Source organism: Zootoca vivipara, chromosome 2 (genome assembly GCF_963506605.1).
Source record: "Zootoca vivipara chromosome 2, rZooViv1.1, whole genome shotgun sequence".
NCBI classification, from domain to species: Eukaryota; Metazoa; Chordata; class Lepidosauria; order Squamata; family Lacertidae; genus Zootoca; species Zootoca vivipara.
In genome coordinates this window covers 43,418,532-43,433,476 of record NC_083277.1, presented here as the reverse complement: position 1 = coordinate 43,433,476, position 14,945 = coordinate 43,418,532, and the positions used below count along the sequence as shown (strand labels likewise).

Sequence of the window (14,945 nt, the reverse complement as noted above, 5' to 3'; positions counted from 1 at the left end):
GATGCCCCTAGTTGTGAACTTTACCCCGGGATACGAGCGGAAGTTGCGCGCCAGCAGCAAAGAGGAGCCATTAGCGAAAGCGCACCTCATGTTACGAGCGGTTTTGGGTTACAAACGGACCTCCGGAATGAATTAAGTTCGTAACCGGAGGTACCACTATATTCAGTATTCAGTATCATTAATATATAATTATTGCATTAACATGAGAATACACATCTAAAGATAATGAAAATAGAACTACATAAACATAAAGGTAAAGGTAAAGGGACCCCTGACCGTTAGGTCCAGTCGTGACCGACTCTGGGGTTGCGTGCTCATCTCGCATTATTGGCCGAGGGAGCCGGCGTATAGCTTCCAGGTCATGTGGCCAGCATGACAAAGCCACTTCTGGCAAACCAGAGCAGCACATGGAAACGCCGTTTACCTTCCCGCTGTAGTGGTTCCTATTTGTCTACTTGCATTTTTTATGTGCTTTCGAACTGCTAGGTTGGCAGGAGCTGGGACCAAGCAACGGGAGCTCACCCCGTCACAGGGATTCGAACTGCTGACCTTCTGATCAGCAAGCCCTAGACTCTATGGTTTAACCCACAGCGCCAACATATTCAATGTTAATTAGCTTTTGATGGCTGGCATTTAGTGGTTTGGGAGAGGGCTGCTATATTTTATCAACAATTAATGTATTTCATAGAGATAGGGAGTGGCAGGGTTTAAAGCAGTATGCACAAAGTTTTTTCATCCCTTCACAGCACTTGGGGAGTCGAAGAGGAGAGCTGATAACCTTATTCAAATATCTAAGGGGTTGCCACATGGGGGATGGAGCAAACTTGTTTTCTCCTGCTCCAGAGTCTAGGACCCAAACCAATGGATTCAAGTTACAAGAAAAGAGATTCAAACTAAACATCAGGAATAACTTTTTGACAGTAAGAGCTGTTTGACAGTGGAACAGACTCCCATGAGAGGTGGTGGACTCCTCTTCCTTAGAAGTTTTTAAGCAGAGGTTGGATGGCCATCTGTCATGTATGATCTAGTTGAGATTCCTGCATTGCAGGTGGCTGAACTAGATTACCCTCAGGGTCCAAGTCTACAATTCTGAGATTCTGTGATTCACTCTTGAAACTCTGGGACCTTTTGGAGCAGTTTCTGCTATTAGAGTGAGAAACTGATGGGAAAGGAAAAGAAAAAATAGAGATGCTCTGGTGCTGCGTATGTATAGACACCCAGGATTCTATGGATCCCAGTATAGCATATTGTTTTGGTTGGGGGTGGCGTGGTTGGGTGTTGCATAACACTGTTCTCAAATTCAAGCATTTGGTGTGAGGCAGGGTACAAAATAAAACAAAAAGCGAAAAAGAATAAGTTGTCCTGGTAATGCGTGTTTTATATTTCCATTAACGTTTGCATTTATAAATGATGCAAAACTGCTTCAACATAAACATATGTTTGCAACTGTTTTCTTCAATTAGGGTTTTATCTTCAAATAAATTATGAACATGATCCAAGGCTGTTTTCTACGTAAGCTGCTTGGTCTTTCCCATTTTGCTACTGATCCTCAGTATAGCTGATCTTGTAAAATAGGGCAGGAGGGGAAAACACAAAGTGGCTTTTATGGATACAGAGCAGCTGTTGTGCTCCTAAGACACTGGCATATGCTTCAGAGAAAGAGATGAGAAAAAAATTATCTTCTCAGTGTATCACTGGCCCATGGGTTGTAGATTACCCCAGCCAAGTATGGTAACTGTATATGAGCACGCATCTTGCTACTGCCAGCCTTATAACGAGACAGGCAAGCAGAGGGGGGAATGCAGTCCAGGGATATCTGGTGAGAGGCAGGAGACCTATGGGAACTGCTTCCTTGGTATAGCAAATTGGTTTGTTTTTTAAATTATATTTATTGGTATTTTCAATTTAATATTTCCATTCATATCATCATCTTACATCATAGTCAACATCCAGAAATAAAAAAAGAAAAAGAAAAAAATTGCAAAGAGAAAAAAGGAAAAGGAAAAAGGAAAAAACAATACAAAAATACAAAAAACACACAAGAAGAAAAAAAACAATAAAAACCCAATCTAATATTCATAACATTGTTATAACTTTGACTTCCCCGCTCCCCCCTACCCGAGCCTAATTATAACCCCTTTTTAGCAATTTTCCTAATTAACCAAATCCAAACATCCCCATTTAACTCTTATTCTACTACCTAACTTAAAAATTCTTTATAACACATTGCAAACTTCTAGTTAAAAAATATCATGGGTATGTCATAGAATCATAGATTTGTAGAGTTGGAAGGGACCCTGAGGATCATCTAGTCCAACCCCCTGCAATGCAGAAATATGCAGCTGACCCATGCGGGGATCAAACCTGCAACCTTGGATTTATCAGCACCACACTCTATCCGACTGAGCTAGCCACTTGGATAGTGTTTTCATATTCAGGTGTTGAACAAAATATTTAGATTCGGCTCTTACTAGAATTTCAATAGAAAAGTTATCAATAGATAAAAGAGAGGCATCTGATAAATCTTATACAACGAGGATGGCAACATATTGCAGAAGAAAATATCAAAGTGGCCAATGCTGAATCAGTTATTTTGTTACAAACTAATTCTTCCCATACCACAAACAAAATTAGCCTACCTTTCAAAGAGACTTGACAATTCCTTATAGAACAGATTCAGTAAGGGTTAATTAGGACTTTGCCTTTGAAGAATTTCTATACCATTCATTTGTAATAGAACTATTATTTTAATAAAGAGGCTGCCCATTAACTTGTGTCTCCTTTCAAGAAACACTGCTTTAACAAATACAGTATCTTTAATAAGGTGTTACCGTGCACAGTAGCAGATTAGTACAACTTCTTCTCAAGTACACAACCACAACTTTCATGGCTCACCATGTTCAACAACTGAAATTCCTCCCTGCAGCAACTAAAAACTAAGAAAATTGTTCCCGTATGTCAGTGCCAGCTATTCCATTTACTAGAGCCTTGAGGCTGCCTAACGAAACAACAACTCCAGCTCGTCATAGTGAAGTAGTAAAGTAGCTTATCCATATCCGAAAAGTACCCTTTGCCTTTACTCATTTTTCCTCTCTTGAAGTACACAGTTACTGTTGATATATTCACATAGCCCAGTTTGATTCAACTCCCCCCAAAACTCTCTGTGTTGGCACAAGTACAAAATAAAGAATTCTACACTAATTACAAATCCCACGAGCTTGCTAGAGCTTTTAGTAATGTATTCAAATGTGCCTAGGGGCCAAATAACATTGCCCCAGGAGAACAGCAATTGATCTATTGTTGTTGTTTTCCCTCTATGAGATGGTGGGGGACTGTTTATTGATTGTGGAAGTGGTGGTTTGACTAGGGACATTTCCTGCTGCCCTTGCAGTTTCTCCAATCTAAATCCCACCTAGCTGCCATTTGTATTGCAATGGGGTGCACATTTAACTGTGGAATCCAGCCATGACACAGACGTTTGGATTTCCCCATAGTAAATAGCACGTTGAGAAATTTAGATTGGGAAGATGGCACATTGCTTCTCCCACTCTCAACAACAAAGAAACTACATCATAAAAAAATAATGAATTGTTTATTTCTTCTATTTACATCAATCTGTTCCGCAAAAATTCAGATTGGTGTTTTAACTCGCAAAACTCATGAAAGGTAAAGTAGACTGAGGTTGTCCAAGGGTGTTTCATGACTATGCAGGAATTCCAACCTGGGTTTCTCACATTCAAAACCAATGTTTCAGTGCCTGCTCTATGTCTACAAAACCATAAGGTTTCTAAGGTAGATAGAAAATAAAATTAATAAAGCCCAAGGTTCCCAGGCTGCTAAATTTTGCATCCAGTATTCATATATGTTCTTGTACGCTGCAATTGCAAAAATGTAAAATGCACGTTGTCCTGCAAGTAGCTTATACTAAAGAACAGATCCTTCCAACTAAACAGTTGTTGAGGCAAGAAGATAGATAGCTTAAAAGGATGAAATGGAAGTTCTCTGGTGTATGCTTACTCAAAAAAATTGCTACAGTAACAAGTTAGGCTTGACATCTGTCTTAGAAGATTTGTCTACTTCTGACATCCTTACTTGGAAGCCACCCAGAGTGGCTGGGGAAACCCAGCCAGATGAGTGGGGTATAAATAAATTATTATTATTATTATTATTATTATTATTATTATTATTATTATTATTATTATTTGCTATTCCTTTTAAAGGAACACAATATTATCAACATTTAAGAATTTCATCATGGTTTTAACATGCTGCATTGTTTTATCATTTGTTGTTTACCTCCCTGGGTTCCTTTGGGACGGGGAGGGGAAGGATTGGTGAATATTTTTGTGCACACTTTTTGGTTAGAGAACTGCATTATAATATTCAGGGAGGTGAACATTTTGAAGGGTAGGCTGGCTGCTTTTCAGTTAGTTTATTGGTCAGGAAGTGTGAATTATGTGGTGGGGAGGCATTTCCCACATTCCTATGCTCCACACAACTGCAGAAACATTTAGATAGCTTTCCATACCATTAGCCAGATCACATTGAAATCATCTATGCTAATGGTACTTCTCCTGAGGGGAAGGCCCCTGGAGTAACCACTTACTACCCAATCCCACCTGACACCCATATGAATCCAATGTAGAAGTTTCCACAACTGCATTGAACCAAGACTACAAACATGTGATTTATGGAAGCAAAACACACCTCTGTAAGGCCATCTGAGTTAGCCCTTTGTTTGCTCGAGTGACAGTTGCAAATGGTCAGACAAATTAACTGTGACTAGGATCAAAACAAAGCACATTGATGCTTTGTTCCAAGGCCAATTTCCTCCTAAAATAGTCAAGATGCAGTGCAGGACAGGGAACTTGTGCCTACTATGGTTGGGAAGAAGTGTGTTTCCCAGGCAGACAATATGAAGGCAACCCTTTTTAGGGAAGTTTTTAATGTTTGACGTTTTCTTGTGCTTTTAATATTCTGTTGGGAGCCAACCAGAGTGGCTGGGAAAACCCAGCCAGATGGGAGGGGTAATAATAATAATAATAATAATAATAATAATAATAATAATAATAATAATAGTTATTGTTGTTATTATTAGACAAACTGCCATCCTGAGGGCAATATATAAAAATAAGTTTTGAATTTTTGGATGAGGGGTTGCTCTTTCTTAAGTCTTGCTTTTTAAAAGCTTGATGCAGAAGAAGGAAGGAGCTGGAGGAGACCTGAACAGGATGAAGCAAGCCAGAAAAAACTCTGGGATTTTATTTTGAGGGGCTTGAGGCGAAATAAGTGTTTGGGGTGTCAATTAATTAACTAGGAGTATCTGGCTGGAAAAGTATGTTTGATCTATGAAAAATGCGGAAGATGAAACCTCAATAAACTTGAGTAAAGAAATAATTTCCAATCCATCCTTTGAGAAAATTAATTGAATGTGTGTGTGTGTGTGTGACACACTCTGTCAGTATTCTACAACCATTCTCTTGGAGCTTAAGCAGAATGCCATCTGTGTGTGGTAATTGTACCAGACCACCTTGAACCAAGCCCAGTAGGATATTGGCAGCTGGTGTAGATGTTTTAGCAGAGGTGTCACATGCTGTCTGCTTCCCTCAGCATCATAGCTGCTGTATTCTACACCAGCTAGAGTTTCCAGACCAGCCCCAAAGGCAGTAGGAATTCCATTGCAGTCAGGGCCACCTTTAGTATATGCGCTGCTGGGGTGCAAAGATCCACCCAGTGCCCCCACTGGGCAAGAGGCCCCATCAGGTAAAATGGTGCTTCAGGTTTTAGAACAGTTTCAGGTTAAGAACGGACCTCCGGAACGAATTAAGTTCTTAACCAGAGGTATCACTGTACATTGTTTTGGTTTCCCAATTGTCTCCTTTTTTAAATTTCCCCATCAACAGGCCTCACACTATGTACTGATTACATGGTGATTTTTAATTAAAGAACCAAATTATTGGTAGAGTAGCGGATTTTCAACTTTTCATCTTTTCATGTCTTATATTTTTCAAACTTTCTTGAAGGTTGCAAACAGAAGCAGAGTCCAACTCCTAGGTATAATTATGTTTCCAAAGACCAGGCATCCCCAAACTGCGGCCCTCCAGATGTTTTGGCCTACAACTCCCATGATCCCTAGCTAACAGGACCAGTGGTCAGGGATGATGGGAATTGTAGTCCAAAACATCTGGAGGGCTGAAGTTTGGGGATGCCTGCCATAGACCATGGCTAACTCTCATAGTTGCCTTACTGTAGCTTACCACTTAAGACAATTTATACAGTAATGTATATAGTACTCTCAAAGGCTATCAAGGTGCACGTCACAAGTTGAGCTGCAGTTAATTCAAAACAGTCATTATACTTCTGTTTCTAGAGGTAGGATTTCCTTATCATTAAGCTGTGTCTCTCTATGGAATAAATCAGCATGCTTTTGACTTCATCCACCTCTCTTCCTCATGAATTTACTGCCTTGCACCTTCCTTCTTTCAGTCACAAGCATGCCTGTAATTAACATTAAGGGACACGGGTGGCGCTGTGGTCTAAACCACAGAGCCTAGGGCTTGCCAATCGGAAGGTTGGCAGTTCGAATCCCCGTGATGGGGTGAGCTCCCCTTGCTCGGTCCCAGCTCCTGCCCACCTAGCAGTTCGAAAGCACGTCAAAGTGCAAGTACGGTAGATAAATAGGTACAGCATTTCCGTGCACTGCTCTGGTTCACCAGAAGTGGCTTAGTCATGCTGGCCACATGACCCTGAAGCTGTCCGGCTCCCTTGGCCTATAGAGCAAGATGAGCGCTGCACCCCAGAGTCATCCGCGACTAGACCTAATGGTCAGGGGTACCTTTACCTAATTAACACACACACTCTCTCTTTCTCTCAAAAGTGACAGATGTCACACACATAGTGGGAATGGTAAGATTGCAATGACAAAAAAATATGATGAAGTTGTCATGACAACAGCATGACTGGTATTTGTGTGTCTAGCACGGCCTTGATATATAATAGGAAACCTACAAGTTCCATCAAAATCATTCCAGGTACATACTTGACTCCATGAAAACCTTATCATTTAAGTCTATGCTTCTGAATAATCCTTTTCACTCGTAAAAAGACCCTCCTTTGAGCCTCAATATGTCACCTATGGAGGAACTGTGGGATTATGTTTCAAAATGTATGGTGTTTGCTTCAATACAAAAGCTTGTATTTTAGATGGGGGAGAGGTAAATAATTAGCAATACCAATGATCTTGGCAAAAGCGGCATCACTACAAACTAAAATAAATATTGATTTAAATTATAATTAATATCAACACTTTTATACAGAGGAATATACTAAAAAGTGTATAGTGCATATGGTTGGTTTTCAGTTTGCTGCAGGGATGTGGGGATGATTCACACATACATGAATATCAAATATTCAACACTTCGTGACTTACAGTACCTTTCAGTGGAGGCATTTCACAGATTCTGTTGTATTTAAGAAATAACATCAGATGCTGGGAAATATTTGTCTATAGTGATAGCTGTTTATCAAAGGCAAACCTGAAATCATTTATAGCCCAGTCAGGTCAGGTCAGGGCAAACCTTCTTTATGCCGGTTATTTAAAACCAAAATATTCATAAATGAAAAGCACAGGGAATAAAATGAAAATAAAAGATGATGCTGTTAAGGTGCTACACTCAATAGACCAGCAAGTTTGGAAAACTCAGCACTGGCCAGAGGATTGGAGAAGATCAGTCTACATCCCAATTCCAAAGAAGGGCAGTGCCAAAGAATGCTCCAACTACCGCACAATTGCGCTCATTTCACACGCTAGCAAGGTTATGCTTAAAATTCTACAAGGCAGGCTTAGGCAGTATGTGGACCGAGAACTCCCAGAAGTGCAAGCTGGATTTCGAAGAGGCAGAGGAACCAGAGACCAAATTGCAAACATGCGCTGGATTATGGAGAAAGCTGGAGAGTTCCAGAAAAACATGTACTTCTGCTTCATTGACTACGCAAATGCATTTGACTGTGTCGACCACAGCAAACTATGGCAAGTACTTAAAGAAATGGGAATGCCTGATCATCTCATGTATAATAATGTCCTTATCAGCCACCATGCCTCAGGGATGATTCACACATGCATGAATATCAAATATTCAACACTTCGCGACTTACAGTATCTTTCAGTCTCTATGTGGGACAAGAAGCTACAGTTAGAACTGGACATGGAACAATTGATTGGTTCAAAATTGGGAAAGGAGTACGACAAGGTTGTATATTGTCTCCCTGCTTATTTAACTTACAGTATATGCAGAATTCATCATGTGAAAAGCTGGACTGGATGAATCCCAAACCGGAATTAATATTGCTGGAAGAATTATCAACAACCTCAGATATGCTAATGACACAACCTTGATGGCAGAAAGTGAGGAGGAATTAAAGAACCTTTTAATGAGGGTGAAAGAGGAGAGCGCAAAATATGGTCTGAAGCTCAACATTAAAAAAACTAAGATCATGGCCACTGGTCCTATCACCTCCTGGCAAATAGAAGGGGAAGAAATGGAGGCAGTGAGAGATTTTACTTTCTTGGGCTCCTTGATCACTGCAGATGGTGACAGCAGTCATGAAATTAAAAGACGCCTGCTTCTTGGGAGAAAAGCAATGACAAACCTAGACAGCATCTTAAAAAGCAGAGACATCACCTTGCCGACAAAGGTCCGTATAGTTAATGCTATGGTTTTCCCAGTAGAGATGTATGGAAGTGAGAGCTGGACCATAAAAAAGGCTGATCGCTGAAGAATTTATGCTTTTGAATTATGGTGCTGGAGGAGACTCTTGAGAGTCCCATGGACTGCAGGAAGATCAAACCTATCCATTTTGAAAGGAAATCAACCCTGAGTGCTCACTGGAAGGACAGATCGTGAAGCTGAGGCTCCAACACTTTGGCCACCTCATGAGAAGAGAAGAATCCTTGGAAAAGACCCTGATGTTGGGAAAGTCAGACCAAACTGCGGGAGGCATGGTAAGACAGGAGTGCCTGGCGTGCTCTGGTCCATGGGGTGACGAAGAGTCGGACACAACTAAAAGACTAAACAACAACATGCTGATTCAAAGATGAAATTTGTTTCTGAAAATATACCCGTGGCTTCATGTGGCAAAAGAGATGGTGCAAAATTATTTTACAGAAAACAAAACTGCCATCTTCTTTAGGATTTATGATCATTTACTAATAAAGATTCAGAAAACCAAGAAATTCCTCTACAAACACACTAGATTCAGCCATGTACTTGGTTTGTGCTGGAGTTCTACTCTCCTCTGAAATAAGCACTAGTGAATTAAGCCTAAGTGTCCTATTAACCTATTAGACATATGGAGGCTCTCATTTCCATCTGATCCCTCAGAAAAAGGTGCCTTTAATGTATTCAGTTCTGCTGCCAAAAAGCTCTTGCACATGAACAATTACAGCTAATTTTAACCAAATTGCTTCCTGCAAGAAGTGGACACCATTAAGAAACTTTCTCCATTTCCTTTTACAAAGAAGTCTTAAAGATAGAAAATAAAGAAAGCTCTTTGTGATGCTGTCTGATAAAATCATTAGTCTCACACTACTTACTTCAAAGCATAGGATGGCAATCACCTAGCCCTCCATGGAACACATAAAGGAGCATGCTGTGCTTCAAAGCTACATCAATTTATTAGGTCATTTAATTACTTAAGTGTGACTTAAATTGTTCAAAATGTAATATAAGTTGCTGTGCGTAGACTACAAACTTTTGCACTAGGCTTGGTTATCATAATATTATTATGAAATTATCATAAGGATTATTATGAAAATATTATGAATTATCAACAATATAATGTTGTTGATATTGCAATGATTCTTGTTATGAGTTAAGCAACACTGTGTTTCATCCAATTGTGTTCCATCACTCTTGGAGGGCTGTTGATCCAACAGTGGGATCTTTAAATGGAATGGGAAGAGTCACAAATTCACTCTAAGTCCCCTCTGCTTCTCCACTAAAATCTGCTTGAGAGGGTTGGAAGAGCTCTGGAATATCATGGCAGGTGCTGTGGGACAGGGGCCACAGGGGAAAGGGAGGATGTGCAAAAAAACCCACTTCCCTCCCCTTCCATTCATAAAAGCTTTTGTTGGCGTAAACAGCCCTTTGTGAACAAAGGCATATAACTGGATAAAAGTTGTTTATAAAGAACATGTAGCTCAAAAACACATTTTGGTTTCATGTAATCGTGGAGTTCAAAGGTGTATCATCTGTCCAAACCACCAAAATCTACCACATCCAATAATATTTATTTATTTATTTATTTATACCCCGCCCACCTGGCTGGGTTTCCCCAGCCACTCTGGGTGGCTTCCAACAAAAGATTAAAAATACATTAAAACATCAGTCCTTAAAAACTTCCCTAAACAGGGCTGACTTCAGATATCTTCTAAACGTCAGATAGTTGTTTATTTCTTTGACATCTGATGGGAGGGCGTTCCAAAGGACCACTCTTATCTCATCATTTAACCCTTTGTATCAGGAGTTAATAGTTATACACAGCCTTTCTGCTAGGCATGATGCCAGGCCCTGACCTGAATAATGTCATATCTTAGAATAATATGAATCTTCAGAAAAGGCTTCAAACTTTAAAGTCTAAAGCAGGGATGGGCCCTCCAGATGTTGAAGACTCCCAGCTCCCATCACCCTGATCACCAACCATGCTTGCTAGGACTGAGAAAAGTTAGAGTCCAGCGATCTCTGGAGGACCACAGGCTCCGTTTAAAGCATAGCAATTTAAATATTGCAGGCTTAAAGATAAGGCAACCTTGAAAGCTCACTTCTCTTTTGCCTTCATTATGAAGTTAAGAATCAGCCTACATTTTGAATTATGGATACAGTGGTACCTCGGGTTAAGAACTTAATTCGTTCTGGAGGTCCGTTCTTAACCTGAAACTGTTCTTAACCTGAAGCACCACTTTAGCTAATGGGGCCTCCTGCTGCCGCTGCGCCACCACTGCACTATTTCTGTTCTCATCCTGAAGCAAAGTTCTTAACCCGAGGTACTATTTCTGGGTTAGCGGAGTCTGTAACCTGAAGCGTCTGTAACCTGTGGTGCCACTGTATTATTCTCCAGTGGTGGTAGATTTATAATCTCTAGATTTTATTTACTATTCCTTTCTTTGAAAGAGGATGTAGTATTATACACAATATGCAACAGAACATTCTCCTTCACCTAGTTAGGAAAAACTAAAAATGGGTTAAATATTGATGCGTTCATTTTATCAGGTGGGATTATGAGGGCCAAATGAGAGGAAATGCATACTACCAACAGTTGTGTGTTTTTAAGGCTTTAATGCAGCCATGAGGAGCCATGAGAAGAACAGTTAGCAACTCCTTCACCCAACCCCACAACTAATTCAGAGCTCTTTCACCTCACCATCCCATATTAGCTGCACTGCAATTTTTAAAAACACAGGAGTAACTGCACATATCTCCCACATAACGTATCATTTGGCTCTAGCTTGCAGAGATCTGCAGTGTTCCCTTCACACATTTTCCCCTGACAGTCAAGTGATTATTTTCTTTATACAAATGTGTATATTGGTCTGAACCGTGTGCCAAATCCAAATGCACAACTAAGACAGCCTTGTAAAAGATAAATGGAAGCAACTGAACAAAATACTAGCAACAAGGGGAGGGATTAAATTCCAAAAATGCATACACTTATTGTGGGCTTCCTGCTAGAACCTTCCAATTCCAGCAAAGGGCCACCTGCTATCAAATCCAGAAGACAGTCCAAAAGGATTACGGGGCTGGTCTGGCATCAGCTAATAGCGCAAGCTATTGTACTACTTCGTAACCAATTTTTCAAAGGTCGGGTTTTGTCCTCTGCACAGATTTGTAACCAATACATCATTCTTAATTCTGACACACTCCATTAACTAAACATTTATACTGCATTAGATGCTAATAAAATACCTTACCTCGGTCTGAAGTATGGCAGCTCTCTGTTCTTTGGCAGTAAGTGACTCTTTAAGCACTTCAATGTGTTGCTTGCAATCTGAATTCTGATTGCTAAGGGTTTCAAGCTTAGTTTGTAAGGCAAGAAGTTCTGATTCTTTCTTTGAAAGTTCCTGCTTCAACTGGTCAATCTGCAGATATACATATATATGTATTAGTGGCATTAGTAGTAGTAGTACTAGTAGTAAGCACAACAATTTAATCCAGCAGCCCCCACACCACTTTGCTTCCTGAGTTCAGATAGTAAAATTCATCTACATATGCTCATATGCAATATAAAGTACATTTATTTATTTCCACATGTGATTGATATTGCTGGACAAGCTTTGGACAGAAATGTAGGTGATTGCGAGCCACATGTTGTCTAAACGTTGCATCGTGTCATGAAAGCCACTTTGCCATGGATTCATCCCATAAGCACTAAGCCGTCTTCTCCAATAGTGGGATTTGGTTTATCCCATAACTACAGTACAGAAGAGGAGAAAGAAAGATTTAAAACTGGAGTAGCAGCCAATAAAACCTGGATTTTGATCACAAGTTTACAATGCTCAGCCCACATGCTCCAGATTAATAAAAGTACATTTATCAGCTATAATATTGCAGAGTCACATGTTGCAAGAAAATATTTCTTGCAGGTCCCACTCTGCTTTGTTTCACTTCCCCATAAGATATCAATTCTTTTAGAATCAAATCCAAAAGGCATCTTACACAATTACAAATACTTGCACATGTTGAATATTTAAAGAATGCAAACTCATCTTTCTCCATTAGATTTGTTATTCTAATTCAGGAATAGGAAACCTGTGTCCCATAATCTCTGACCTTTGGCCATGCTGGCTGGGGCTGATGGAGTCCAACAACATATGGGGGGGGGAGATACAGGTTCACCATCCCTGTTCTAACTGAACCATTTTCTGGCCACCTTTTATTATAATAATTAGCATTTACAATATAGCAAGCACTGAAAATTGGCTGGTATTCTATGGAGACTTTAAGCAAAATAAGGCAGGTCTAAATTACAATCTAAAAGGAATCTAAAAGGATTACAAGCTAAGCAAAGGAAGAAGGAATAACAAATTATGCATTATATCAGTGCAAATAAGAGAGGAGTTTAGAAGAAAACCCATTCAAGGACAAAATTAAAACATAATATTCAACTTACTCAAGAGCATGTTAATTTCTTTAAAGATCTTTTTGGTGGTTCCATGTATTTGCCATAAAACCACCAGTAATCGCAGATATATAGCCAAAATCAAAATATCAAAATAAGGTGAGTGAAATTCCACACAGCACAATGGCAAGTTGAAGCCAGTATGCAGTACAGCATGTGTTTTATATGAGTCCCATATGGCTATCCCAGAACCAAATCTCTACTGAAAGATCTTCCCAATTTTATCCATCATACAAGCAACACCCGATAAACAATCAGTCAAAGAACATGGTGTCATATGAGTTACAGATATGCTATGTATTTCTACTCACTAGCAAGCAACTCCAGCTACATGATTTGCAAACTGACAGAGAGTTTTGCAATGCACATATAAAAAAAACCTAGATCTTCTCTGGTGAACTATTTAATGGTTGAAACAAGACATAAGACTGGACCTCTTTTTATAAAGCAAAGTATCTCATATTTCTTAGGGAAAAGACTGGGTTTGGGCTAGTGGAATAAGAAATAAAATAAAATAAAATAAAAACCCTATTTTTCCAGTTCAGTACCAGCTTGCAGACTGAAATCTGGCTACATGATGATGGTGAAAAGACCAATCAAAAGATGTTCTCATGCTGAATGGCCAGTCATTTTTATTAGGGGTGTGTGCCTTGACCACAATATAGCAGGATACTGCCAAAGCACGAAAACAGGTGGTAAGGGAACACCTAGCTACTTTACTTGAATTTAAATTTCTAGTTTAATTTAAATTACTTGAATTTAAATTTCTGATGAGCTGCACCAAAGGGTACTAAAGGAACTTGCAATCTTAGTCTATAATCTTTGAGAATTATTGGAAAACAGGTGAAGTCCCTGCGGACTGGAGGCAGGTAAATGTTCCCATCTTCAAAAAAGGGGGAGGGGAGAAGACCCAGGTAACTACTGACCGGTGAGCTTGACATTGATACCAGAAAAGGTCCTAGAACAGATAATTCAACAGTAGGTCTGTGAGAACTTACAAAAGGGTGCTGTGATTACTAAGACCCAGCATGAGTTTCTCAAAAACAAGTCATGCCAGACGAATCTCTCTCTCTCTCTCTCTTTGATAAAGTTACAAAATCGGTGGGTCAGGGGGATGCTTGTGTATCTTGATTTCAGTAAGGCTTTTGACAAAGTCCCCCATGATATTCTTGCAAGGAAGCTGGGAAAATGTGAGCTGGATGAGGTAACTGTTAAGTGGACTGACTGACCAAACCCAGAGAGTGCTCATTAATGGTCCTCGTCATCCTGGAGAAAAGTGACAAGTGGAGTGCCACAGGGTTCTGTCCTGGGCCCACTGTTGTTCAACTTCTTTATAAACTACTTGGATGAACAAAATGAGGGGATCAAATTTGCAGATGACACCAAACTGGGAAGGGCAGCAAATGCCAAAAAGACAATCAGGATGACCTTAACAGATTGAAGAACTGGGCCCAAGCCAACAAAATGGATTTAGGCAGGAAGAACCAGATGCACAAATATAAGATGGGGGTCACCTGGCATACCAGTAGTGCATGAAAAGGATTTATGGGTCTTAGTATATCACAAGCTTAACGTGTGATGCAGGAGCCTATTGTAGGCTGCATCAATGGAACTATAATGTCCAGATCAAGAGAAGTAATAGTAGCGCTTGGTACTGCCTTGGTCAGACCACACCAGGAATAGTGCCCTTAGTTCTGGGCACCACAATTTAAGGATACTGACAAGCTGGTACATGTGCAGAGGAGAGCAACCAAGATGATCAAGGGTCAGGA

At 40.0% G+C, this 14,945-nt stretch overlaps 1 protein-coding gene across 1 annotated transcript in view; it reads right to left on the bottom strand.

Annotated features, from left to right (window-relative positions):
• Window positions 1–14,945, bottom strand: part of ERC2 (ELKS/RAB6-interacting/CAST family member 2) — a 361,357-nt gene that overhangs the window by 218,835 nt on the left and 127,577 nt on the right. Inside the window, exon 5 of the mRNA XM_060271028.1 lies at window positions 11,966–12,133. Within this exon, the coding sequence (XP_060127011.1) occupies window positions 11,966–12,133 (168 nt within the window). The remainder of the gene's footprint in view (window positions 1–11,965; window positions 12,134–14,945) is intronic.